The sequence below is a fragment of the Atractosteus spatula genome, chromosome 4, assembly GCF_055471065.1.
Source record: "Atractosteus spatula isolate fAtrSpa1 chromosome 4, fAtrSpa1.hap1, whole genome shotgun sequence".
NCBI lineage: Eukaryota > Metazoa > Chordata > Actinopteri > Semionotiformes > Lepisosteidae > Atractosteus > Atractosteus spatula.
Window position 1 is genome coordinate 71,720,259 of NC_142709.1, and position 27,036 is coordinate 71,747,294.

Here is a 27,036-nt window from a genome sequence, read left to right on the forward strand (position 1 = left end):
ACTCATTGCCTAACAGCCTGGTTCAGTGCAATCAATCCAAAAACATCCAGCTTCAACATGTGTTGTTTTGCATGTAAGTCTATTGGTTGGTGCTTAAAAATGATTAAATAAATAATATCTAGGGGTACTCCACCTAGAACGAATTCAGAAGTTGCTCAGGAAATTGCGTATTTTTTACTGTTGCTAAGAATGGACTGAGGAGAAGCTGACCTAAATACTCTCAAACTGAAACTGATCTTCAGATCACAAACTACTTTACTACCAGTGATAAAGTACAGCACAGCCACTCAGAAGGCATCAATCCACTAACAACCAGATATTTCAAAGTAACACTATGTTTTATTGAAGGTTTGGTCAACGAGTTTGGCGCACGCACTCAAAAGTTATTCCCGTCATACAAATACTCTGGATGGATTAATTTTAATTGCACTGTGCAAAAAAAAACAAGGACAAAACAAGAAAGACTGACAACACCCACCTTTCTTCAACAACACCAGGTAAGAATTCAGACAAGGACTTTGGCAGCAGGCTATGGGAGTGAAGCAGATGAAAACTGCGCTTTGCAGAGCAGTTTTGGGCAGCCTTGCACAGCCCAGGAGAACAGGAGGCTGTCTGCTGCCAAGGCAGCTCGCTTTTTAATGCTGGAGGTTCTGTCTGCTAGAGCCCTCACCGGTGGCGCTCGATCGCATGTGCGGCCCAGCCAGCGCTCGCAAGCCGCTGCCCAGAGTCTGCCTCAGCCTCCTGCTTCGCTCTGGGGCCGTTAGAGAGGCAGGAGTCTCCATCACAAGCTCCGATTTGCTACAGGGGCAAGGTCAGCGTGCAGAGCTGAGAGAGCAGCGCGGAGGAGGCAAGATGGAAACCAGGGGCGCAAATTCATTTAGAGAAAACAGCCCAACACAGGGGGGGGTTTCAAGCAGTTGTAACTTGCTGCATGAGCTAAACTGTCCTAAATCTTTGAAGGCTATTCTCCGTCACCTGACCTGGACAGGACACTCGTCTCCCCTGTCGCAGGGTTGGCCAGTTTTGTCCAGACGAACACGAACCTTGTACCAGCACGGGTTTCACTCGTGCCTGTAAGGACCCAGGCAGTGTTTTTCCTCAGTGCCACTGGACGCCAATCAGGCTCAAGAGGGGGGTGGGGGCTCTCCAGCAAGCGACATTGTGTCCGGCTCCAGTGGTGCAGGGGTGCGATTCTGTGGTCTGCTTTTCCAGACATTAATCCAATGAGCTCCTTGCGGAGAGCTCCTACACATTCCTGCAGCCAGCGTCACATCACCCAGAGGGGAAAAAAAAAAGAGAACTTTGAGCGTCTGAAAAAAACGTCATCTTCTGCGCGTTCAGCCAAACGAGTGACGACATCGTGCTGACTGCAAGCCGCACGAGAGACAACGCCGCAGAGCTGGAAGCTTTCAAAGGCTTGGAAACTCGGTGAAAAGGCAGCTCTTATCTACGGAAGCATGAGGTAAGGCACTGGAGGCTCGGATCCCTGTCCCAGGAACAGATGAAAAACCACGTGTGGGTTAGTTAGGGGGTGAAACGGTCACCGCTGTGCGCTGCGCTCTGTGCTCCACAAGCAGCTGATTGTTCTAGTTTACCCTCATCCCGGATGAACAGTACCTTCTGTATCTGTTTCGCTCACTGACAACCCAGCTTCTTCATCCGTCTTGCGCTGGGAGGCCTATTTAAAGCTCCTGACTTGTCTTCTAACCTTACGCATGGGCTCACCTTGGGTCAGATGTGTTATCTGCAATGTGTGCGTCTCTCCCTGCCTGCAAAGCAAGCTTCCCGTCTGGGGCAAATAATGCAAGCAGGTTCTCTGCCACGCGAGCAACACGCGACGCAACATGCGCCGAACACGCCATGGAACACGCCATGGAACACGCCATGGAACACGCCATGAACAGGGGATGAACAGGGGATGAAGGCACAGTCCTCAGAGGACCTTCACACCAGCTGCGTCTCCCTGACTCGGGGAGCTGACGTCCGCTCCGCGGGGGGGGTGGGGGGGTTAGGGCACCCCCAAGCGTGGCTCATCCACGGGGCAGCTCCTACCTTTCTTGTATTTGTGGACCGGCAGCTTCTTCAGCTGGTCCTTCCGAAGGCGGCTCCTCCTGGCCCGGTGCCTGTCCTGCACGAACTTTGTGATCTGCAAACACGAGCGGAGAAATGACCGGCCCTTACAGGAATCGTCCAAAAAAAACAACCGATTCAAAGATTGTTTGGGCTGGCTGGAGCCTATCTCGGCCAGCAAAATTATACTTGAGAAGCTACGGTGAAAAGACAGACTTTCAGAGAATCCTATGCAGTGTTCGGGCAGTGAGTCCCGCAGACGCTCCGCTGCACACGAGAGGCTCTTTCACCCGCTGAGTGGAACCTGAATCAGCAGGGTTCAGATTCAGCGTTGGGCTGCACTCACGCAGTAAATCCCTCAGACTGCCTGGAGCTGGACTGTGCAGCACTTAATACAGGAGCGGAAGAACCCACGGTGCCACTCTAGATGTCACTGGAAGCCCGTGCGGCTGAGAGAGGACAGGAGTGATGTGCCTGTGCACGAGCCGCGCGTGTCTGTCAATACTGTCTGTTAGCACCCGGGAAGACGTCCCGGCGAATAAGGCGTCACAGGCAGAGGGAGAGAAGGACTCACCATAAAGACCACGATGAGTATCAGGCAGATCCCGACGATGATGAGGAAGGGGATCAGGTAGTATTCCAGCGGCAAGCTGAAGTCAGGCATGAGCACCACATGGCCGCTGGCAAACAGCAGAACAAGAGTCAATTCACTGAGACTCTTGTACGGAACAAACAGAATAACAACACCGACAAAAACAAGAAGCAGGGTCATTGAGAGCTGTCTTTCCCCCCAGTCACACTATTCTGCCCAGTCTGGACCGCTCCACTCCTTTACAAGTCAGTAAAACCCCCCACATGACTGGAAACTGCTCGCCCTGGAGCTGTGCCGGTCCCTATACACCTTCGCTCCTCGCCAGTGATGCCCTTTTCCTGCGGTGCTGAACCCCCTGGTGGTCGCGAGTTTTATCGCTCTGCAACATGCTGAACTTCCTGCTATCTCTGCTATCGAAAAATTACTTCCATATGCCCTTCCAGCAAAAGGCCTCTGCTGCTTAGAAGACAGCGGGAGGCTATTTCTTGCACTTTTCTCACATCCTCTGCCACGTTTCTAACGATCCTGACGCAGTGCTTTTTTGGACTACAGGCCCAAAGAAAAGAGTTAAATAGTCCAGACGTATGGAATCAATAAGCTGCATAAGCACTTTTCTGTCTCAAAGAAAACACCAGTAGCTGCTCATAACACCCCCATTTCTCGTTTTACTGAAGAGCACCCCAGAAACGCAGTGTGTCAAAGACGAGCGCGAGCTAACAGCAGGGAGCCATGAAAGAGTAATTTTAACAGTAAAAAAATAACACTTAACAGCTAACCAAAACTAGGAAACAAGGAGAAAAAAAAAATAAACTGCTACTTCCTCAGAGGTGCTACCGTACGTGCAGTCTTCCAAGAGAAGCCCCAGCCCCAGCAGCCTACAGAGCACGCTCCGCTGAAACTGTGCTCGCCTGAGTGGGACAGAAGGCTGAGAATTACCCTTTCTCATACACGTAGTCCTCCTTGAGGGACCTGGCAGTGTCTTCGCCCACGAACACCGAGGGAATGTCTATCTGCTTTAAAATGTCCACTGCAGGAAGACAGAGAGGGAAGCAGACGCGGTCAGAAGCTATGAAATGAAATGGCGGTGAAAAGAAAAACTGTGAATCGGCTGTGAAAGGTCAAACATGACCTGGCCTAGCAAAATTTGCACACTTCTCATCCTTCGGGTTTTCCAGGGAATACTGTATTTTTTTAAAACAAACTTTCCTCCTTCAATGCAGCTAAACATGTCGGGAACACCTTGATCTACAGGGCCCTGTTCCTGCAGCGAAACCAGTGCAGCTGTGGCTCTCCGGGATTCCAAGACCCACGGGGCACCAGCAGGCGGACGACGGAAACCACTAGGAGGATTGGAGGTGGGGCTGAAAGACCACCCCCTGCAGGACGGGAGAAAGCACACTCCTGCCCTCCTGCAGCAGAGGAATCGTGATCTGAACAAGTACTGCACAGCACCTCCAAACAGCACCATGGGTGGATTTGAGAAAAGAGCACCCACGATTGAACACTGTTCTGAAAGCAGCTGCAGAATCAAACATGACCTGCTCACTAAACACAAGGACAGAAATAAACTACCCTCTCAATACCGCAAACAAACAACACACCGCACATGCATTCCAAAACTAAATAAATTCCGTTTTTGCTGCGCATGACAGGACATCAAAAGACACCAGAACTTGATAAGATTTCTTAATTAAGGAATCAATGGACATCTATGAAAAATCAGTTGCTGTTACCAAGGGTGGAGAGTTTTAATCAAAAAGGGTTGATAAGGAGAGGGGCTTTCGCATCACTGTGTTACTGCCAAACGAGAAACAGAAACGATCACCACTGCAAAACGCAGCGCTGCAGCTCTGATGCACCTGTTGAGAATACGATGCACGTCTTTGAATAAAACTCACAGTCGTTGGATCCCATGCTGATCAGGTCGTCAGAGTCCACATTGTGAACTATGGCTGCCTTGTACCCCGCCTTCTGCGCATTCAGAACCTGGGGAAACAAACCTGGGCTGAGAACCGCAGAGAAGAGCACAGAACGACACACACACCCGTCACACAGATCCAGTCATCGCCACGCTGCGCACGACATCCAGCTCTGTTCCTTCGGCCCTGCCCAGGGGAGGGACAAGGCGCAGGACAGCGTGCTGCAGGCAGCCGAGGCCGGGATGTGAGCAGGGGCGGGAGGGAGGAGGAGCGCCTTCAGCCTCTCCCCCGGTGTGCGGCTCCAGCCCGGACTGTGCAGGAGTGACCGGTATTCCCTGTGCACGCCGGGCTGTGCGTCTCCAGCGCTGATCAGCAATGCGAAGAGCGTCTTCTTCCATAATATTGCCTCCGGCCTCATCTCTGCAGGCCGAGGTGAAACGCAGAACTTTGTTCAAACCATGTTTTTGCATCAGGACACAGCGCGACACGGGTTATAAGCACAGAAGCACCAGAATGCAGCTTCCCCCCCCCCCATCAGCATTCAGCTCAGAAACACTCTCTTCTGCAGCAGCACTGCTGTCTAGGAATAAGCATCTATACCCACACCAGCAGCTCAAAAGATCACAAACAGACTGAAGCACAAGCGTTTATTTTTCATTTTTTAGGCTTTTACTACCGCAACGGACATTTGTACTACCTTCGGAATAAAGCCTGAGAGAGCTTTTAAAATATCAGGCTTGTCTGTCATCTTGGAGCTGAAAACGGAAAAACAACAGGAAGGGGAAGAGCTGCAATAATAAAAGCAATGCCTGTGTTTAGAAAAACGACAGTACAGAGTACTTTCAGAAGGAAGCCAGGGTAAAATCGACACCATCTTTTATCACACCAGTCGTGGTACAATGACAAATACACCAGTTCAATTTCTCTTTTCCTCACACTGTACCTCTGGCTAGTGCATCACCACCAGAGAACACACAACAGACTCAAAAGGGTTTTAAGTGACGCCGATTCCTGACAATACAGGAAACAGCAGGGCCGTCCGGATGAGGCTATCTCCTGACAGGACACAGTGGCACAAGCCGTAGACAGGCTAGGAAGGCAGAGACAGGGTCACTCTCATCCACTCGATATACGGATCCAGTCATCACCCCCTGATCCACCTGGAGCCTACACAAACCCAGATCAGGTCAGATCAGATCAGGTTCACACCACATCTTTTTCTGGGATGCTATTCAGGAACGGTTACAAACGACAGGAGAACGTTTGCGCTATGCAGCCCAGTGGGTAGACGGCAGCAAAGAAAGCCGAGAATCCCCTCCAGCTGTTCCCAGAAGGAAGCCATCAGCATGGCGGCTAGGCAGCCTGCTCCTCCCTCCCACAGGCCTTTGGCTGAAGAGGTGCCAGCTGTTCTCAGCACTTCAATGCACTTCCCCTTAACTCTTTACTTGGGCCCTTCGGTTCTCTTCCACTGCTGCATCTGAAGCTCACCCAACAGCACCGGCGCCTTCGAGGAGCGTGAGTAATTGTATGAGGTCCCCTCACAGTCCCCTCTGTGCAGGGCTACAAATTGTTCAGGCCTACAGCCTGCCAGTGCAGGACATTGAGGACCAGAATGGATCTGGCTGCTCTCCCTAGGACTGATGCCAGAGCTATGTGTCCAGTCTGCTGCCATTTTAGTCATGCTCGGGCATGCTCAGGCATGATAATGATGTCAGGTCAAGAGCAAACAATGTGATTATATGGGCTGTCAAGTGGCCCACCCCTTGGAGGATGAAGCCTTTTCTCACTAAGGCAGATAGCTGTGCCTCATCACACCAGCTAGACAGACTGTTAACACACCACTTGTGCATTAGTGATCAGTAAGAGTAATAAGATATGGCTCTATAGATCTGGGTATATGGAGAGGGAGAGTTTTCTGGGCCTCCCGGTGTTTTACAATCTAGAAGCTCCATTAAAATCAACACAATTCTGGAATCCAGAGTGCCAATGGCCACAGAAAGCAGCTGCTTGCTGCTTCTTCGTCACTGCCGCTACAGAGGACGTGCCATGCCTTTGCTGGGCCCTGTTAGCGGAAAACTACAGAAAGCACTGCGGCTTAAGTCAGGCCTCCGCAATGACGCACAAACAGCTTCAGGAGAGCCAGAGATCTGCTTCTCAACACAAAGGCCTTTGGGCTGCGGCCAGAAAATTTGGCACAAACCTGTTGTCATGCGTCTCTGTGCCACTTTTCAAACCTTCTGAACACTAAAAGAGTGACATCAGGAAACCAATGAAAGAAAGCACAAAGAAATGCCCGCGAATTTAGTGAAGCGGACCAGAGCCCCCTGAACTCACCGAGCCACACCTCTGTCACTCAAAGGGGGTGACAGGGCTGTTTCCTGTTGCTGTGGAATCGGGAACGCACACAGGCAGGAAAACACGGAAACACCCTGCTGGCTCATCCCTCACCCACTGGGAAACCATCGTCTGTGGATTTGGATGCTGGGCTTTTTGTGACGGCTCCTCTGTGCTAACGTGCACCTCCTCTTCAAACAACATCATTAAGAATAAAGGAAGACAAGACGCAGAGCGTGCAATAGTCATACTTGGATCAGTAGTGCAATAGTCATCCTTGGATCAGTAGCAGCTCTCGGATGCTTTGAGACTCTTGATTTTCTTCGTATGGCCACAGTGCACAGCGCTCAACAGCGCTCAACAACAAAGTCAATCACACCTCTGTCCAAGCCCGCAGCAGGGCCGAGCGGACTTCACCAGCGACAAGATCCGCTGTCTGCTGCAGCGATCGAGGAGCTTAACGAACACCAAAGGGCGCTTTGATGCCGAGGTACTTTATTCTAACGGGTCTGGTGGGTAAGCGGGCTCAGGGCACGACGTACGGTTCTGCTGCTTCCAGCCTCCGTTTACAAACGAGTTGCAGACCAGGGCAGCTCTCCGGAGAGCAGACCGGCACAGAAACGCTGGGCTACACATCGACAGGGAGAGATAAGCGACGTTTACAGTTGACAGTGCACAGGCACGGGACGGGGGGAGGGGCGGGCGATTTGAAAGAACAGCCGGCGTGGCCAGATCTACCCCGATAAAACACCACGACAGCTTTCCAGACTCCCACAGCCCCGTGCGGAAAAACGAGCCAAGAAACCGCCGGAACAGACACGGAAAGAGAAAAATCCTGCTGTGTTTTCACATTTCACGTAAGAAGCTTGAAAAAATGAGCAGACAAAGAGCTGCACGCACATACAGCTGGTTTGTAACAGGAAGCCCTTCCACAGCACGTAAGCCCCACATCAGGAGCTGAAGGAGGGGGGCAGACGGGTCACTCACACACCCTAGGGACCTCTGACACACCGCTGCAGCAGCTGTGAAGGACCTCAAGGCTGACACTATGAGAGGTAAATGATGGCGGTATTTTTAGGTTACAGTTACAGGCAGTATCATGCAACTAACCACTGAGTGGGGAAGCAATACTTGACAGACAGGCTGCAGAGGCAGCCACACTGCAAAACTTCACACCTGCGCCGCCGACAGGCTCCACCCAGGAAGTGATGTCGGGCAGAAAAGCACCGCAGGTCACAGGGTTTACTCTGTTCCTCTCGGTCCAGCTCCACACAAAGGTTTGATGTTGAGCTGTTTTGTTTCTGCGGAGCTGAGTGGCTTAGTCTCGTGTCACAGTCAGAAACGAGGAATTGATCGTTTTGCCGTCTACGTGTTCTGGCCAACAAAATGGAGTGGAAAGGTCTGATAAATGCCCTTTTCTCCTGACGCCAGCCTTAACACTGCTTCAAAGTGACCAGGACAATACTGCTGGAAACAAAACTGTTCTCTAATGCTACTACAAATCTTGCCAACACAACAATGTGCATAAAAGTAACTGACTGGCAGGCACTGACTTCACTCGCAGAATGACAACCTTTCTCACTGACCAAGCAGCACAGTTACTGCCTTTATTTGAGCAGGTAGTATTTTCCACGCTGGTAATTACATCCATCAAATGTTTTTAGGAATCAGTTGGCATTGGCGAGTGATGTGAAAAGGACATTTTGATGGTGCCGCCTTCTGTCAGGATAATGAGATTGACTGCCGTGTGTGCACACACGGCATTTAATTTGGAAAGAAGTGCAAGATGGCAATAGTCTTTACTGCCACAGTAAGACAGACACTGGGGTTTATGAATAACCCCCACAGCATTCAGGATCCCAGGTCAGATAACCAGATCGTGTTTGTCTCCGCTGTCAAGCCACTAGTTTGCATCATGAGGGTGAATTATAAACACAGAGTACTCCTGGGTGGTGGCAGCACTTTGCTTAATCACGAGGCAGACAGAACCTTAAACTCTGCCAGGCCTCTGTTCCATCGCACCACATGCTAATACTCCCATCTTGAAATCGTGTTGGAACAACCGACGTGCTAAAAAAGAAAAACAACAAAAAGGGTTTCAACGGGGGGGGGGGAGGGTGAGAAAAGGTACCTGTTTGCGACACGCAGGTATTTGTGTGTGTAAAAGAAAAAAGTTGAGTCTCTTTTTTTTTTTGCACCAAACTGCAGCTGCAAAATCTAACCATATGATTCCCATTACATCTAATGACCCTATCAGAAGGCATGGGGAAAGTATCCATTTGTCTTCCTGTTCCCACACTAAAAAACTAATTCTCATTCTACATCCCACTTAGCAGAACACCACAGATCGCCGTGAAAAGATAAGCCACTGTGACCACCCACTTCATACTTTCTACCTTGGCCTCATTTCTGGACCCTAGGCCAAGCTAAATGTGTGCCTAAGCCACACGGACAAGAGACTCTGCAGAGCTTGCAGAGAGAAACTAAGACAGTTTGCCCTTTTCTGAAACATCTCGCGCCGAGATCGCGCCAACGTCGAATTAAGCAGCAGGACTGGTTCAACCATTTTAGTTGAAAAAAATGGCTATTATCAGCCCCAGTGTGCAAAATGTCAGCTACAGGAAATTCACTCCTGGCTTCATCGAAGAATGCTTGTAGAGGCCAAGATGAGCACATTCCAGGCATTCCGGAGACAGCCAGGCCGAGCACTCCTCCTCTGCAAACAGGGGAGGCCGGGGAACAAGACTGCTGTGGCCAAGAATGATCGATAATCCCTAAGGAAGACCAGCAGCCCTTTGAAACAGCTCTCCCCTCATCACAGCCTTCAGCTACAATGCATTTTCAAAACAAGCAAACAAAGGAACGGTGCCTCTGTACAGGAATTCAATTACACTACTGCCATACAACAAAGGCGTCGCACGTCTCCGAGTTTCGGTCCGAGAGCTACAACAGCTCATTCCTCCATTCATATACTTTTCCTCCCAAAGCTTCAGACCACAGATTTTTTTGTCTCGGCTCTCCTGCCTGAAGGTTCTGGCCTGCAATGGTGTAATTTGCACAGAATCGGATCTTCGCAAATCTGATATGAAAAATCCTCTTACTGCAGTTTTATGAAGCACCATGCTGTTGTGGAGAAGAGAATAATTCGACCAGCTGTTGAAATATAACCTTCTTTTCCCTTTTCCACTGCCCTTTGAAAGGTCATTTATCTGAGTGACAGGGCACCATGATACATATACAGCCCTGTCCCTTGATGAAAAGGAACCAGGATAAGTGCCTCTGCAAGATGAAATGGTTTCCTTGTGAACCGTTTTCACGTGCAATTCATTGGTTCGTGACCAGCACTGAGCCTCTGCAGATTTCTACAGCTTCTAAAAGCGGATGTCCCTCTCCTCAAAAGCTCCCGCCTTCTCGGGCATTACAGCCAGGAAGAATCCTGAAAAGTGACGGGATTTGTAGCCCTGACCACCGGCTTTCAATTCCACCACCTTTTCAATAATAACCCAGAAACTGAACTTGATGCTTACGATTCCCTCTGGTGCGTTCTCGGAACAGTGGCGGAACATGCCAGACCGACCTGTCCTGTCCGATTAAGCTCCACGTTCCTGTTCTCTTTCCGTCTTTAGCTTCGCTTAGGTGGGTGCGAACCGCAGAGCAGGTTAAGTCCGAAACTGCAAACACCTGGCTCTGTAGAGCTCAGAGTCTTGACTGTAGTTAAACTACTTAATCACAGTACGTTGGTGACTCCCCAGTCACAGCAGTCTTTTGTTCTTCTGCTGAGTTTTAACCAGGCTTCACGGTAACCCCCAGGCCCAGGCTGCAGTGTCGGTACACATAGCCAGGCATAGTTCATTTCAGCTGCCACTACTGACAGCCCTGTCAACACATCCTTGAGTTTCAAATAATTAAATGTAAGTATTGAAAACAACACACCGAATATCAGGCAGCTTTCTGACTGTCACTCCTGGGGCAAGAGCAAAATAATACTTAAGGCCTTTTAATCTAAAGCGACAATTAAAGTTTTTTAAAATTATTCAGAATTTCTGGCTCTGATCAACTTGCATTACAATTACAATCATGCCTTAAAAAGGACTGTAATCGGTCCATTGTATCATTACAACGCATGATACGTTCCCTAATTCATAATACATTGTTTCACTGTTCAATGATATTACACAAGAACACGTTCAGTACAGTCTTGCCACTTTAAATACGCAACGGTGACAAAGAGATGATGGTTATAACACATCACCAAGCATAAATCTGAGCAGACACAAACATCTCGGGGAAAAACCTGCCTGTCTTAAAATAACGGCAATTGGGCAGCAGTGTTGAGGAATGGTTATACTCCAGACTGGAGGGTCACCAGTTCAGATCTCGAGTGGGACACAGCTGTTGTGCCCTTGACCAAGAAAATTCTCTCTGGTAGATGTCCTGCTGTATACATGGGCCTCCAGGCTCCTTGCTAGACTCCCAGAAGGCAGTGAGGTGAGAAGAGATTGCCACCAGGAAGACTGATAAAACGAATAAGCCCCAAAAATAACATCAATAACAATCACGTCACCACCACCACCAATAACAACAACACAGATGGCCAGGAGGACAAAGGGCACGGCACAGCTCAGATCTGGCTGGATTAGTCCTGGAGAAGGGGCTACAGATGGGTGTTAGTGGGCCAGAAGCCGCCCATTTCTAACCAGGCACTGGACAGAACTGGGAGTCTATCTTTCTCCCGAACATCTCTCATTAGAAACTCGCGATGAAAACTGTGAATTCGTCACGCTGCAAACTCACAATGCGCTCGGCAGGGCGTGGCCCGTCTGACCCCGCGGTGCTCTGGGTGGAAGCCTACGTCCGCCACCACAGGGCCCTGCGGCCTTCCTCTGGGCAGCTCGTGGAATTTTCCAGCGGGCCTCCAGTGCTGCTGTGCTCATGGCAGGAACAACAGCCTGCTGAACAGAAGGCAGAGTCTGGCTCTGCACAGTGCTCACAGCCAGGCCGATGTGTCCATGTCAGCTCTGCCCCGAGCAGGGTTTCTGAATCTCATATTACCTACAAGTCTGTCTCAGCTGCTCTTTATTAATTTCAGCATGCACAAGGAAGATGTCCTTAAATGTTATATATATTTCCCAGTAAGTTATATTATAGCTCTGTCTTTAATCAGGGTACCGATTCTGAATCTATGGACAAATACAAATCAAGAGTTACGAAGTGTAACAACTCAGTGAAAAAGAAACAGGTGACAGCTGAACTAAGCGTGCTCCGGTTCAGATTACCTTCAAAATGGTAAGTGTGGTCTTATGACAAAATATTCCTGCGGTATTCTGCAGGATCAAGACAACGAAGCGGCCAGCAGAAACAGCACAAAAGGCCCTTGTCAGGTCACCACGTTCCCTACAGTAACAGCTCATTAATACATTAATACAGCCACCAGTAAGCAACTGGAAATAACCTGCCCCACACAAGTTATATCTCAGGGCTCTGCAAACATGATTGGTGTCAGGAGAGTCGTTATTCCCTAAACCCTGTCTGGGTGGCTCTCAGTTTTCCAGGCTTTTCCTTGGTGCAAAGCAACACAGGGTTTCAAAACTTAAATGGTTATAGAAGTGCGCAGGTGGAGATTAGATAAAAATATTGAAACTACAGGGAGGGGCTGTAAACTGATAAAACTGTTTGATGTTCTGGGTTGCTATTTTGCTTTGTATTGTATGTGACACATACACATGACTCGTACCACCACTCCCTCGTCTCATGGGTGGAAAGAGATCGTTTCCTAAAAGTGTCTAACATCAAATTCTCCTGCAACTGGGAAAAAGAGGCATCATAGATCAAATCTGGATGTCTTTTCGGACAACGTCTTTCCTATCTTTACTGCCTGAGACGAAAAACGCAAGAAAGACACTGGATTTAACAAGCAAAGCAGAGTAGTTCACGTTGAAAGCCTAGGCAGAGTGAAAAATGAAAGAGTGCACTAAACAGCTTCTTTTTTATTCAGACTTCATTTAAAGCTGATGTTTTGGTTTTTTTGGCAGGATAAAAGAGCAGGAGTGACTCATTCACATTTCATCCAGGTTCTATATCCTTTGACTAAATAATAATAGCCTATTTCAGGCTTGTTCAATCAGCAGTTCTGACTCGAGAACCGGCTGAAAGAAAGTCCCGCGCCGGACCCTCGCTGGGCACCCAGCCAGCGGGGAGAGAGAGAGAGAGAGAGAGGGGGGGGGCTGTGCCAGTTTGCATGTGGCAGCGCTGCAGCAGACAGGAAGGGGCTGATGACTTGGCCTTCCTCTCCCTCAGACTGGGGACTGTGGGCCCCCCGCCTCAGGCTGACGAAGTGTCAGGTTTCCCAGCAGTCCCTGCCCCTGCAGCTGGGGTCACAGAGGTCACACAGCTGCCGCTCCGCCGGACAGCCTCAGGAGCCGCGGTCAAGGAGACAGGAGGGTCTCCAGGGGGACACCCCCTCCTGATTTCAGACCCCCGACTCTTCCCTGCCTTCCTGAACAGCTGCCAGGCTTGAAGAAGTACACAGCCACAGCCGGACATCTCCCTCTCACTGATCGCAGTCCGTACCGAAAACCCCACTCACTGCTGGAATTAATCTTAACCTTTCTGCGCTTCTGTAGAGAAGCGGAGAAAACACGCAACAGCAATTTATAAAAGCTTAATAATATGCACATGGATAAGCTCAGATTTTACCCTGGATAAGATTGTTTGTACTGTATAGAAATATCATCAACAGATATCCGAGGGATATATTCTTATGCCCTCTATGCTGTAATTCTCTCTCTTGTTTTATTAAGATGGTAGCTTAACTGCCAATACTTGACAATAAAATCAGCGAGATGGTTATTGAACTGAATTGAACAGAATACCATACAGTTTACTTTTTAGAAACTCTCCAGCAAGCCTTCCAGCAATTTCAATTGCTCCAACTAATGATTAGTGGCTGTGGGCCTTTGTTGTTCTTTCTTAATCCCCTGAAACTACAGGGTCTAAAGTGTCTCTCTTCAAGCAACAGTAACACTCACGCAAAAACAGATAGAATTTCCTCAATCACTCTTTCCCCCCATTCAAAGGATTTAGCGCAAATCAATCACTTCTGCGGGCGGGCAGGCGACTCCAGAGAGGGGGTTTCTGGTTTCACAGCCCCGCCCCGGTCAGTCCAGCCCCCCCGGCCCACAGGGCGCGCTCATCACGCTCACACCGCGCTGTTATGACACAAGCGGCCTGCTATGCAGGTCTTTTGTTCGACGCGGGCTGTCTGAGAGCAGGGGCTGAGGGAAGAGCTGTCCCACATGTCCCGGTCCGTCACTCCCCGCTGAAACGCGAGTAAGGAAACCAGGCCGGCGCTCTGCCGCGTCACATACTTGAAAGGGAGTTGGATTTCAGCCCTGTCAAGGAATCACCTTCGTGATGCATGAAGGCTTTTTATGGTGTTTAAAGTTCACAGGCCCGTGGGAGTCTCACTCACTCACACACACGCACGCACAATGCCGGCTGACAGATCGAGCAATTCGGAGTTCTGTTCTGTGCTGTGCCCCCCATTCTGGTGAGGCCGAGGGAGAAACCTGCCAGCTAACGAGGTCCAATAACGACCCAGCGGTCGACTTAGGAAAGCGCTCTCAACCGCTCCTGTATTTAAAAAAAAAACTGAGCTGGGGGATGATAAAAACAGCCTTTGAATATCCAAAGAGTACACTCTACGCGAATAGAACCTTTTGTGTTACAACAAAGACACCGAACATGGAAGAGAAACACATTTATGAGCTCTGCGGTCACTTAAGGCCTCTCCCCCGTCTCCCAGCGCCTTCACTGGATTTGCATGCTGGCAGCTGAAGCGGCGCCAGTGTCTCTGTGACGGGCCTGCTCGGGTCAACACCGTGATCCTGATCCGCGCTCTGGATTCGCCACTGTGACTCAACCCCGGGCAACAGCACACAGGGCTCCGGGCTCAAAGGGCAGAGGCCGGCCCGGAAGAGCCCGCGACATGACGCAGGGGGAGAAAATCCCCACCGCAAGACTTCGCTCAAAGGCGGACAAATAAAAAAAAAAAAGACGATAAAACTTGCCTTAACGTCGAAATTGCAGTCAAAGCGCTTTATCAAGACGATGAAAGCCCCAGTCAGGTTTCCCTTCACGGGAGGCGGGTCTATGGGCTCGCAGGCGTTCTCCGGTCTGGCTCCGATCAGGAAACCCTAAGGCCAGAAAAACACATCTACCGTAAACACATGAATTAAGAAACAAGAGGAGGCCGTTCGGTGCATCTCTGGTAGCTTGTTTGGGGGTTAGTAGTTGACTTCAACAACGTGGCTAGGCAGCCTGTTGAAAAAAGGCAGCCTCTGTTCTCAGTTTTAAATGAGATAAGATCACTGTATTAGCCCTATACAATTTCTTGTATTAGGAATTTGTCTTTGCACAGACCCCAGCTTGCTCTTCATGAGACACACAGACAGGGAGAGAAGCTGGGGGTCAGAGCCCAGGGTCAGCCATTTATACGGCGCCCCTTGAGCAGTTGGGGTGAAGTGCTTTGCCCAGGGGCCCAACGGAGTAGGATTCCTCTGCCGGCTGCGGGATACGAACCAACAACCTTCCAGCCACAGGCACAGATACTTAGCCACAGAGCCAACGCATCACCCAAATGCATTTCCCCATAGTTTGCTCCAGACTTCTGGTTTGTGTGTTTAAAGGAGATTTTGCAACAAGTCTCCCTGCTTTTCAGTTGCAAGCTGCAGACCAAGTGCTCGATGGGATTTTGTTACAGACCTCCTGCTTCTGCTCAGTGAATCCCAGTCATCAAGCAATCTGTGATATGCAGGCATGTCAGTGCTCTCTTCAAGTGCAAGCTCTTGAATTTTTTAATCTTTTTTTATGCATTTGGTCACATATGACCGATTTCTTATTAGGGGTGATGTTTTTTTGTTACCGGGGTTCAAATTCTGGAGGAGAAAGAAATGAAAGCACTGCCTTTTATTACCTTCATTAACAAGCCTGATTATTATGTGAGAATTCTAAGAAATTGCTGTGTAGGATTTATTTTGCAGAAATTTCATACTTTTCTATTTAAAACACCCTTGTTGCAAATGCTGAGCCAAGGTGTCTCATCTAATGTGGCATGGAGACTAAACAGTGAACCAAAAGCAGGCAGGACTCCTACCCTGATCACAGATTCCATCAAGGTCTAACCAAAGCCTGTACATGAATTAGTTCAGAATGCAAAATGATCGAGTTGCACTGCTTTGTAAAGACGATGCACAAAATCCAATTCAACAAACACTCTACTAAGCTAAGTTTCTGTTCACATTCAACAGATTTGTGAACTGTGTTTCTGAAGTTGAAGATGAACGTAGAGACACCCACCCTCTTCGTGACTCTCCTACTTGTGATGCGCACACAGAATCCCAATAAGACATTTATACATATTTATACAATAAAGACATGCAGGTGTCTCAAAATTTTAGGTTCAGCACAGCACTGTGCGGCAAAACACTGACACAGACTCAGTGCGCTGTAGTTACACGTCAAAACCATGTAGGAAACCAGTGGCTTCACCTCCAGGGGAGCAGAAACTGGGAGGATCCAAACTGCTTCATCTGAACATCACGTCATCTCTAAAGTCCTGAAGATATGAAGGCTGGGGCTTCAGAGCTGCGCGAGGAAGTGTATTCATTCACGAGTGAGGATTCCGAAAGACAAGCTGAGAAATACTGCTCTGAACCACCTCCTTCCAAAGAAATCTGGCAAGACCATTTCACAGCTCATTGGTGATGCCACTCATCTCTTGCACTTGAGATTTCCCAATGCCTCCTCCCCTCCCCAGAAATAATAAGCTTACAAAACGCTTTGAAGTGCATCCTAGTCGGCATCACTCTCGGCAATCAATTCACTGAACATCTGGCCTGACAGCGCACACTTCAAAGGGGCACGGTTACAGTTACAGCAACGCTGGTTACAACACGTGATGACATCAGCTACATCATGTTATGCGGGCCATCACTAACGCCACAGCTGGATCTTTATCACATCTGGAGGTGCCCCAATATGGGCAAATATTTGGGAAACAGCACAAGGACAGATTCACGGGTGGTCTAAAAACCAAAACTGAAAACTTTATTATCCATTTCTAAGAGCCATGGTATATCTAATCTATTCATCACAACATGCACAAGGTTTTGTATTTCTGGTTAGTTCCTGTCTTTCAAAGCTGCGATCAGTAGTCTCTGGGACCCCTGTGTGGTATGACTTCTCTTAGGCTTTCAGATAGCTTTACCATGCTTGGCAGTGAGGAAAGCTAGATGAACACACCTGGTCTGCCAGGTGCTATTACCAGAAAAAAGGGAGTAAAATGGAGTTGGCCTTTTTTTTAAATAAAAAAGCAGACTCAGGTTGCTAGTATTGGAAGTATCTTCTTTTTGTACTCTTCAGGCATCCCTGTCTAAACTCTGTAGGCACATGAAGCCTCAGACAAATCTTTGCTTTTAGCAGCTTCGCAGGAAAGAGAATAAACTTCAGCTCAGCTGATCGGGGGGGACAGGATGGATTAACAGATTTGAGGTGGCAAAAATGTCCCGACCTTCCATCCATTCAGCTTGCAGGTCCGATTTAGCGAATAACCGCGAGTAATATCCCGATGCAGACACCGAGGGACTGCTCTCCCGCTGCTCCTGGTACTGGAGGTGTTCGTGTGGCCTCTGCTCTGTCACAGGGACCTGGCACTCGGGAGACCCTGCACCTCTCTGAAGCCCGGCGGCTGGACAGCCAGCAGTGCGGGAAACGTCGGCTCCAAACTTTAAAACCATCCCACGCCTGGAGCTTTCCTCAGACCGCTAAAAAAAAAAAAACGGGCAGTGTCCTTCTTGCTACACTCTGCGTGATAATTAACCCGCAGGTTTGGTATATTACTGTACATAAAGGGTTGCGGGAGTATGCAACAGCCTACCCAGCCATGATGTTGAAGCTGATAATCTGGCTTCTTTCAAGATCCTCCACTTAGGGCAGGAGGCACTACTTTACCCTTAGAGCTGTGGGAGTCTGGAGCAAGTGATCCAGTCATGTTGTTAAAACTGGTACCCTGGATTCTTTCCAGAGATGTCTGGACGAGATCTTCAGATGGAATAGCAACTACCAAACTACGCTAGATGAACGCGGTGGTATCCTCTAGAGACTGTTAAATTCTTAGACCTCTGTTTTGTTGTGTTGACTTCAATAAGCTATCTTGTAATAAGTTATACTAACAGTCTGGGCAGGGTGGGAGGTTGCTAAGGGAGAGGTGGGAACATTTTACTGTCAGTTTCATGCTGTAATTATTCGATGCTTTGTTTGACTCTGAAAATCCGATGTGCAAATAGGCTCATTCAAGCTACCAAGCAAAAAAAGCAACTAAAATGGACACCCTTCTGGTTCCAGCTAGTTGCAGCTCATCAAGGAACCAGTTAGACTTGAAAAAACAAGCCAGACCCGGCCCCCTTAACGCTACGCCCTGCGCCAAAGCCACGAAGGACCGCTTAAATAAAGACGCGGGCGAAAGACAACCTTGCAGCTCTGCCTCCGGTTCTGAGATCTCCGGGGAAGCGAGCGCACACCCCTCACACGGGGGAGTTCGGAAAGGAAAGGACGGGGGAGGAGGAGGCGACGTGTGGGAAACGGAAGCTGAGAATTGCAGTGGGATTCCCGGCCTCCGAGCTCGGCACGGGAGCGACAGCCGGAGAGGGTGGGGAGGGGAGGAGGGTGCCATGTCTCGCTCACCGGGGAAGCGACAGAGGAGACAAAAACCCCAGGCACTACAGAAGACTTCCCTGGTGTTTTACGACCTGGAGTGAAGGCCGGGGGAGAGCTCACAGCCACTGGACTGCAGGAATAACCCTGTTCTGGGGTGGAGCGGTCACTGTACTCCACAGCACACGGACCAGACAAGAAATAACTTTGTTGCTGCTATAACAGTGGTGTAATGAGTCCAGCAATTAATGTCTGAGAAATCTATTTTACAGGCTCTTAACTGAGCCCTGGGGGTCGGTGAATCCAAGCGTGTCCTGCATTCTGCTCTTCAGTTCAGCTCTACAGCAACAGATGTATTCAGCCCAGCAATAAAATAAACCTGCCCCTGATTATTTTTTTCATGCGCGTTCATCTAAATCTATACTGCGCTGGCAGGATGCATTTCACTCCACGGAACTCATTCAGAAAGAGGCTTTCATGCTTTTCCCCCCACACAGAGAGCTGCTGTGCAACGGGACTTTAAGGCCTCAGTGTGCAAATAGTTCTTCCCTCTGCTGCTCATGCCTGGCTGCCTTCTTCCAAGGTGCTGCTTCAGAAGCTGCGATGGCGCCCTCTGTTGGCAAAAGAGCACCTCAGCAACACCGCACATATAAACCATATAAATCTATGACAATATACCTTTTGAAACCTTATTTTTAACCTAGTTGCTGAGGAAGTTCTCTCATTTATCCTTCTACAGTGAGAAAACTTTCACTGGGGCTTTCCATTAAAGAATGCCTTTCAGTAAAACAGGTTCAGTAACCGAACTGTGATTACAGTCACGTTTCCAGAGTTTGCACCTCAACCCGTAATAACAGGATCTATAATCCAAGAGATACCTCGTTGCTTAATCCGGAGGATTTTGTTTACACAACCATGTGTCCCAGTACACGGCTAAAGCCAGAGACTCATCAACTGATCTGAAGCCCCACAGGCATGAACAGATTCAATCGGAGCTCTTGTTTTGTTCTGGAACAGAAGGTGTCCGTTTTCTAACAGTGGTGGGTTAACTGAGGAACAAGAACATCCGCTGTGCTGAGAATCTTGTTGTTTGTTTGTTTTTTTTTTGATGGCCACAACTTATTTTTAGGCAAAACGTACACAAAATAGGGAAAAGGTTAAAGGTTCAGAGTTAAGGTCAAAGGTTCCAGATGTAGGACCCAGAAGCCACATCGATAGGTTGGGGGGGGGGGGGGGGAAACTGCTGAAGAGCAAGCACAGGCTGTCCACTGTGTTGCCAGGTGACAGACTCACGGATTCAAATTCAGAAAGCTTTATTGGTATGGCCGAGGAATTGCAGTGATGCCAAAGCACCGATAAAGTTTTAAAAACAGTTGGCTATCATAGTAGCATGCTATTATTGGAGAGGCCCACAGCTCGTTCCTCAGGCTGGCCTGGGATCGGAGAGCTACACAACACTGGGCTGCAGCTCAGTTGAGTTTGCTTCCCCTGTAGGACTGGAAGTGGATTCTGGCAGGAATGGGAATTCTGGGAAGCGATTGGTCATTTCGGGGAAGACCCTGGAGCATCTGTTGGAGCCCAGCAGGAAATCTCTGCCTTTAGAGGGCAAACGGAGACTTTGAATGAGGATGCTGATGAAGGGGCTGACAAGACAAAAGAACTGACGTGCCAAGGGAACCTCGACCCCTGACCCCTGACCCCTGACCTCAGTGGTGACTAGGTGGTCTTCTCAGGTATGAGCAGCGTGCAGGAGAAGCAAAGCAGGAAGCAGGAATTGATGATGCTGGTGAAATCTGTGTCCACAGAGCAAAATACCATTGTGGGGCTTTCTTCTGCATTTCCAAATTAATACATTCACCACGCAGCACAGCGTTTACAGCACAGAGAGTCATGTGTTTGAACATACAGCTGGTACAGAAGTTTAACCGACACACTGCTCTGCAACTTTAAGAACCCACAGCATGAGCCTCCACAGATTGGCCTATTTATCTCATTATCTTCTGCACAGTAAACAGAAGCCAAATCCTTTCCTAGAGTTCACAGACTGAACTAACAATCTAAACTTCTTTAGACTCTGCTGAGCCATGTCTCAGTAACGTCTTTGAGAAGAAGCTTCAAGGAATGAAAGTTTTCCTCGTTCAGAGAAATCATGCAGGTTGGAAGAGCCGCAGGCATGGATTCGTCACATGGCTTCAAGACCGAGGGAGTCGGAGAGGTTTTCAGCAGCTCCTCGGGGGAGTCACGCAAGTCATGAAAGACGTCCTCTCCTCTTTGAGTTGGTGTTAAGTAATGCTCTCCGCTCAACTTTAAACTCATTCGGTACAGGCTAAGAAATTAAAACCTTAACACAAAACATTTTTACTTAAGCTAAGCGCTATACCATCCCTCAAACCACACAAGTGCTATGGTGAGCCCATAAAACGAGCTACACAATTTAACTGCCTCTGTATTCAGTAATTCGACAAAATCTTCTCAAGCAGAAGTCACCACTTAAGCAGTAAACACACTTGTTCTATATTAAATGATTTAACTACGCTAGTCACAAGAGTGACCTTTAAATGAACTCCAGCCTCCTTCCTTATCAACAAAATGTGAATGTTTTGCAGCCTAGATGCTCAAAAGCTGTCCTTTCTGTACTGTTCACATACAAAAGACCCAAGAGCCGGGAGAACTGGAGTTTTATCAGCTTCAAATCTGTTTGTTTCTGATCAACACTTTGTACTGGAACACACCTGTAATTGGAATAAACCCGCCTCTCGCTCCTCCTCTCTCCCAGCTTTTGTTCTCCCGCTACATTACCTTTGCCCACTGCCCTGTCATTCTCACACCTGAAGAAGGCTCCACGGCTGAAACGTTGTGTTTTCTCTCTTCTGTTTTCAGCAGGGAATAAACCTATTACTTGTTCCTTTGCAGCCTACGCATGCTGACGCAGCTCCCCACCTGGACTACCACACCTGTAATTACCACTTACCATCCATTTACAAAGCAATGCTTGGGGGCTGTTTCAATTACTTTCCGGTCCGACAGGGATCGTTAATATTTTGTAGATTAAAGTCCGATCGGGGGTGAGCCCCTGCAGGAGGTCGTCTCTACAGCTCCATCGCAGGAGTGACTGGGAGGTCAGTGCTGTCTGAGGGGCGGCTGGTCTCCTCACCTTTAACCCCTCACTGGGGAGTCTGTATCCAAATCTCGCTGGCAAGTCATCGAAATTCTGGCTCTTGTTGTCGAAAGAATACTGAAATACAAAACGCAACTTAACACAACGTTACGGCTTTGTGCGTGTCATTTTGAAAGGGTTGCATAAAACAGTTTACTACTAGCATTTAAAGGGGAACTGCAGTCCCAATTTTCTGAGAGCTGTTATTACATCTCGCTAACAAAATAAATTCATTGACTTTTACATATTTCAAATTGAGCACAAAATCGTGAACTTTGTGAAATTCCTGCAAGTCGCCATGTTGTCACCGACCCCTGGTAGCACCAACGGCGAGAGCAAAAGTTCAATCCAATGTATTTTTATGAAGCGCCTTTCACAACAAGGTTGCCCCAAAGCACTTAACAAAGCAGGTGACCCTACATGTTGTGAATACAGAACAGAAAAGACCAGAAGACAACGGAGGAGAGGAACCAAAAACTCTTTAGTAAGGAGAAAAAAAACCTCTAGGGGTCCAAGGTCAACTTCGTCTTGCCCGGTCTCCGCTTCCCATCCGTCACCAATGCCTGGCGAAACGAGGAAAGCTTGGAAAATTAACCGGACTTACCGCGGAGATGTCAGCCTCCACCGGCAGCAGGTTGAGGAAAGCGAACAGCTGCACAGTGAAGATGGTGTAGATCTGGGTGGCAGACAGCATCAGCATCCCCAGGGACAGCAGCATCTTTCATTACAGCAGAAGCACCTGCCAGGGAAACAGAGAAGGTCATCCGGCCGGCTCACACCACACCGGCCACAAGCCTGGAGGAACAACACAGGCCGGCTCACACCACAGTGGAAACGCTCCAGAGACGAGCACCCGGATTCACTGTGGGGCTTAAGGTGGGCACAGTCCCACACCGACAGGCTAAAGGAACTGCATCATTCTGGTCTTGAACAGAGCTGACTCTAGGGGTACCCTGCACAAGTACCCCCAAAATTCTGAAAAGGCACCACCAAGGTCAGCGCAGCCTAGGTCCTCAGAACCAGAAGAGAAACAGGGATCGGAGGACACAGCGGGGAACCACATGGGAAGTACACTTCTTTACACAAAGGGTGGTGGGAGTCTGGAACAGGCCGCCCTGGTTTCTTTTTATCACCCCTATACAATTTCTTGCATTAGGAATTTGTCTTTTCGCGTGCCCCAGCTTGCTCTCTCAATGAGACACATAGGCACACAGACGGGAAGAGAGAAGCCTGGGGGTCAGAGCGCAGGGTCAGCCATTTATATGGCGCCCCTGGAGCAGTTGGGGTGAAGGGCCTTGCTCAGGGGCCCAACGGTGGAGGATTCCTCTGCAGGTAAGGGATTCGAACCGGGAGCCTTCCAGCCACAGGCACAGAGCCTGAGCCCCAGAGCCACCGACCTGCCCTGTAACTGCTCTTATGCTCTTGCCGCCTCTTTCTGCCAGATTACACTTCCAAACTGAGGGGCGAATTCACCATTACCGTGTCTCAGGTCTTGCAGGCGACGAGCGTCTGGGGGAACAGGTGCCTGCAGGTCTCTGAAGCAGCACCCCTCTCCCCCCCCACACTCTCCCTGACACCCCAATCCAGGAGAAAAAAAGCCGCCCTGTTTTTAAAGAGCAGGAGGCCTGACACACAAGGTTTCAGAGACCGTTTAAACACCAGGTAGCAGCTCCCGGCCCTGCTGACTTCAGTCCCCACCCTGTCCCACACTCTGCTGCCAAGCCTCACAAGATGAGAGCAAAGCGCAGAGCCATTAAAAACCAGCCCGACCGCTTTCACAGGGAGGCGGGGGTGTGTGTGTGTGTGTGTGTGTGTGTGTGTGTGTGTGTGTGCGCGCGCGCGCGGGTGCGGGTGTTTGTTCCACTATGTTTTTATAAAAATAATATTCATGTTATGGTTCTGGAGCTAGTGAAAGCATTTCTAGTTCCCAGCAAGGTTACCTTATTCCATGAAATTTAGAGTAAAATGAATATCGTACAAGTGTGCCACAGTGGTCGGGGCTTCTGGGCTCATAACTGGAAGGTTGTGGGTTCGAATCCTAGGTGAGACACTTCTGTTGTACCCTTGAGCAAGGCACCTGAGCTGAACCGCTCCGGTAATAATACCCAGCTGTATAAATGGGAGTAGAAGACTCTGCCAAATATATTTGCAGCTAAAGTGTTCACACAGCTGCCACCTCTCCTTAAGACAAGTAAACACAGCAAAAAGATAGATAATCAAAGGAGTGGTACTTGTAATTAAACTAATTAATAATTATTAATTACAATCACCTGCCATATTAGAGCATCAACACTTAAATATTGGACACAGAATACACTATTGGAAACAAAGAGTTAAAATACAATACGTTATTATGTATTAGGAGCAGTAGCTCCTAAGCCTAACACTTTGCATTGCGAAATGCATCATACAAATGTGTCTGGTAAGGTCAGTAAGGCAGGCTTCCTGGGGAAGGGACATATACATGAACAGATCAACAGATCCCTAAGAGAAGATAAATACAGCGAGACGGTAAGTAAGCACAGGCGGGACAGAAGCTGGAGGCAGAAGAACATTGGACAGTGATGGTGCTCCCCTTTCAGAGGACTTGAGACCAGATTCTGTCCAGGTAAGGGATCACTGGTAAGGAACAGCCCTCATCATAAAGGCAGCTTCTGTCTTGCATACCTGCGGAAACTCTGACTGCCTGTGCTATTATGGCATCCCAGGCAAGAGTCCCGCCATGGTCAGTGATGCGGTTTGGAATGGGGAGACAGATTCACATAGCATCCACTTATAAAGAGACATCTAGGCCTGGGCAGGATCCTTGGTGTTTAATAGGACACACGTTCCCTCTTTCCCACTGGAGGTGCTTTGCATGTAGATGACAAGGATAGAAATATGTATTTTTAATCTGCCTGTAGAAAGCAGGGCTCCTGAACTCACAGGCTAGTAAAGATCTGTTTATAGCTGTAATTGTGGCATGTGGCATGGTTGTGTTATTTACTGTAATAAACGCTTGTCCATCTTTGCGAGTGCAGCCTGGTCAATGCTCCATTATCAAGTTATGCCAGAGAATAAAGACCTTTACATGTTGTGTAATTGCTCAATATTGCCCGACTACAGGAATTATTAATCATCTTTATAATTTGTTTGTGCTGCAAGCTGGTATCAGGACCAGATGGTGGTTTGATAACTCCTCATTCTACAATTATAACTCCCTAAACCAATACAATAATCTTTACAGCATCTCTCATTTTAATACCACTGCACCACTGGAGCTTCAGTCAATTCACCACACAGTGCAAGATATTAAAATAATAAATCTGGTCGCTAATGTGGTTATCAAAACTGTTATTTAATTTTACATCGTATCCCTTGATTTAAATTCTATTCTTTTAACTGTATATTAAGCATTAAGTATTTTTTAATTGCTTTTTTAAGTGTGACCCTACATTGTCTAGATATTTAAATGACAAATAAACACAAAGACCTAGGCTTTTTCTTAAATGTTGCCATGGCCAATATAAGCCCAAATAAGCAACTTCCAAAAAAACAAACAAACAAACAAACAGAATAAACGCAGCCTCGACAATCAGAAACTCTGAGACTTTGGGGGGGAAAAAACAAGCCTAGTTCCACTAATTACGAGTGGGCTGGCAACACACAATGTGCTTGTAAAACGCATGTGCCCGTCTGTGAGCAGTCTGTCTCGGCAGTCGAGAAAGAGGAGAGGAGAGCACAGTAAAAACCTGCAGAGAGACACAAACCAGTGAAGAGATTCCAGACTGACAGTGCCCCCACCCTCTTCCGACACGGAACTCGGGTTCGAAAGACAAAACAGCCAGGCCGGCGGCGACTTACAGACGCAGCCTTTCGTCAATGACTCCTCTTTAATTTCTGAAGTACTAGTACAAGAGGAGCCGCAGAGCGTCGACTTTTCTCCTTGCTATACAAGACGACGCAGAAAGCGGACTCACTTGGTCAGAGAGAAGGGCACATGAATTCTCCAGGGAACTGCTTCGGACCGTGCACGAGCTCCTGGCTGGGAGCTGGGAATACGTGTAGAAGGATTTCTATTTCGGAAGCCCATTTTTAAACACCTTTTTTGCCACGTACAGGGGACATGGTGTAAAATAACTCCCAGACCTTGTGATACATGCGCTGAAAATTTCCAAACTCTTAAGATTTCTTAGCTTGCTAACAGGCAGCATGTTACAGAAAAAGCCCAAATCCAGGGCAGTTAGCACCACAGCTCACATCCCAGTCTCATTTGCCTGAAAGCCTTTTAGCTTCAACACTGTTTCTGTTTCAGACAGGTTAAACGTGTTTGATACGCAGTGCTAGAAATCCAGATGCCCTGCTTGGAACACTGTGTGTGTGTTTTGAACAGTCCTGGGGAAAACTTGCTTTTAAAAAGTAATACATTGCAATTACAAGCTGCTTGCGGAACGGATTATACTTTTTCAAATGAACAAAGTGTAAAGTCCTAACTTTCCAGGAATAATGTACTTCTCGCACATTTTGCACAGTAACTATACTCAATCGATATTGTAGCTGATTAACATTTAAAATAATTTCCTCCCCCCAGCTTCAAGTTTTTTAAAGACAAAAACACAATTGCACAATTAATGTTTACAGTAATTGTAATGGGTTACTCATCTTGAATATTATTACAAACAAAAGTTCTACCACAATCGAGGTTTGTGACGTGGTTTGCAGATGTACTGAACTAAACCAACGTGTAAAGAGTTAAGTCGAAACTGCTGTGGCAAATCAGCTTAGTCAGAAAAATATGATTGCGGCTTACATAATAAATCAGGTGGCTGTAATTAGGCGTGTTTGATTTTCTGTGGGTAAATGAAGTAAACATGCACGTGCAAGTTTTAACTGGGCAATGACCGATGTGCTGCACCTCAATAGGAAATAAGTATTTTTTAAACAAGCCAGATCTGCTCCTTCAAGTCAGACTGGTCATAGTCTTATCAGAGCTTGTCTACATGATGAAAATAATAATTCCTCACACTTATGTAGCGCTCTTCTGGATACTCCACTCAAAGCGCTGTACAGGTAATGGGGATCTCCTCCTGCACCACCAGTGTGCAGCCCCACCTGGATGATGCTCCAGTACTCTCCCCACACACCAGCTCTTAGTGGGGAGGAGAGCAGAGTGATGAAGCCAGTTCAGAGATAGGATTAGGAGGCCATGACTGGTAAAGGCCAGGGGGAAATTTGGCCAGGACACCGGGGTTACACCCCTACTCTTTTTGGGA

General features: G+C 48.2%; 1 protein-coding gene across 3 annotated transcripts in view; it reads right to left on the reverse strand.

Annotated features, from left to right (window-relative positions):
• rnf13 (ring finger protein 13) overlaps nt 1–27,036 on the reverse strand; it is a 37,271-nt gene that overhangs the window by 8,249 nt on the left and 1,986 nt on the right. For 2 of the 3 annotated variants that reach the window (XM_088915079.1, XM_088915080.1), the window contains exons 2-8: nt 22,389–22,523; nt 21,782–21,862; nt 14,985–15,110; nt 4,561–4,648; nt 3,599–3,689; nt 2,645–2,750; nt 2,053–2,146 (exon numbers count right to left, since the gene is read on the reverse strand). In XM_088915079.1, coding sequence (XP_088771205.1) covers nt 2,053–2,146; nt 2,645–2,750; nt 3,599–3,689; nt 4,561–4,648; nt 14,985–15,110; nt 21,782–21,862; nt 22,389–22,502 — 700 coding nt within the window. In that variant the 5' untranslated portion in view covers nt 22,503–22,523. Of the gene's footprint in view, nt 1–2,052; nt 2,147–2,644; nt 2,751–3,598; nt 3,690–4,560; nt 4,649–14,984; nt 15,111–21,781; nt 21,863–22,388; nt 22,524–24,451; nt 24,539–27,036 lie in introns of those variants that run through there. The other variant, XM_088915081.1, reaches the window with a different exon arrangement.